The 616-nt window shown below is 68.8% G+C and overlaps 2 protein-coding genes across 13 annotated transcripts in view; one reads left to right on the top strand and one right to left on the bottom strand.

Moving 5' to 3' along the window:
• HMBOX1 (homeobox containing 1) overlaps positions 1-102 on the bottom strand; it is a 176,933-nt gene extending 176,831 nt beyond the window's left edge. For 9 of the 12 annotated variants that reach the window (XM_019520887.1, XM_019520893.1, XM_019520897.1 and 6 more), the window contains exon 1: positions 33-96. In XM_019520887.1, coding sequence (XP_019376432.1) covers positions 33-70 — 38 coding nt within the window. In that variant the 5' untranslated portion in view covers positions 71-96. Of the gene's footprint in view, positions 1-32 lie in introns of all 12 variants that reach the window. The other 3 variants (XM_019520890.1, XM_019520896.1, XM_019520891.1) reach the window with 3 other exon arrangements.
• A 193-nt stretch (positions 103-295) lies between these two features.
• The window catches only part of INTS9 (integrator complex subunit 9), a 108,190-nt gene continuing 107,869 nt past the window's right edge, over positions 296-616 (top strand). Inside the window, exon 1 of the mRNA XM_019520886.1 lies at positions 296-376. Coding sequence (XP_019376431.1) covers positions 368-376 — 9 coding nt within the window. The 5' untranslated portion in view covers positions 296-367. The remainder of the gene's footprint in view (positions 377-616) is intronic.

Below are 616 nucleotides of genomic sequence, written 5' to 3'. Positions count from 1 at the left end.
CCCTCCCCCTCACACCCCCTTTCAGGGCTCACCCCAGACGGACCGTCTTTGTCTGCCTGACGAGCGCCATGTTGATATCAACATCCAAGCGCCCACCTGCCGTCGCGCCGCGGCCCTGGGACTTGTAGTTCGCCGCTCCCCAGGGCGGCGGGCGGCGGGCGGCCCGCGGACTGCAACTCCCGGCGTGCCCCGCGGCCCGCCAATCAGGGAGCGCGGCCGGCCGACTACAGCTCCCGGCATGCCCCCCGGGCATGACCTCATCCGCTGGCTGAGGAGGCGGGAAGGGACTACAGGTCCCAGCGTGCCCCGCGCGCCGGGGGGGGAAGAGGCAGGGCAGGAAGGGGCAAGGGGGAGAGAGACCGGGAGCATGAAGCTGGTGAGTGGGGTGGTGGAGGCCGAGCGGGACTCTTCTGTCCTTTTCCCCCTCCTGTGTCCTGGGGAGCCTCAGCCTTGGCGCTTGCTCCCCCCCACACCTTGCTGGAAGGATCCTTCCTGCACATGGGGAAACTGAGTCACATTAGGAGCCTAGGCTGGGGGTTCATGCCTGTGTTAAGGCCCCAGACGGGCTTGTGTGCACCGGGGGGCGGGGGAGGAGCGTGGCTGTTTTGGGGTAGGG

This window comes from Gavialis gangeticus, unplaced genomic scaffold (genome assembly GCF_001723915.1).
Source record: "Gavialis gangeticus isolate Ggan-Ray unplaced genomic scaffold, GavGan_comp1, whole genome shotgun sequence".
Lineage (NCBI taxonomy): Eukaryota > Metazoa > Chordata > Crocodylia > Gavialidae > Gavialis > Gavialis gangeticus.
This window is presented reverse-complemented; position numbering and strand designations above follow the sequence as displayed.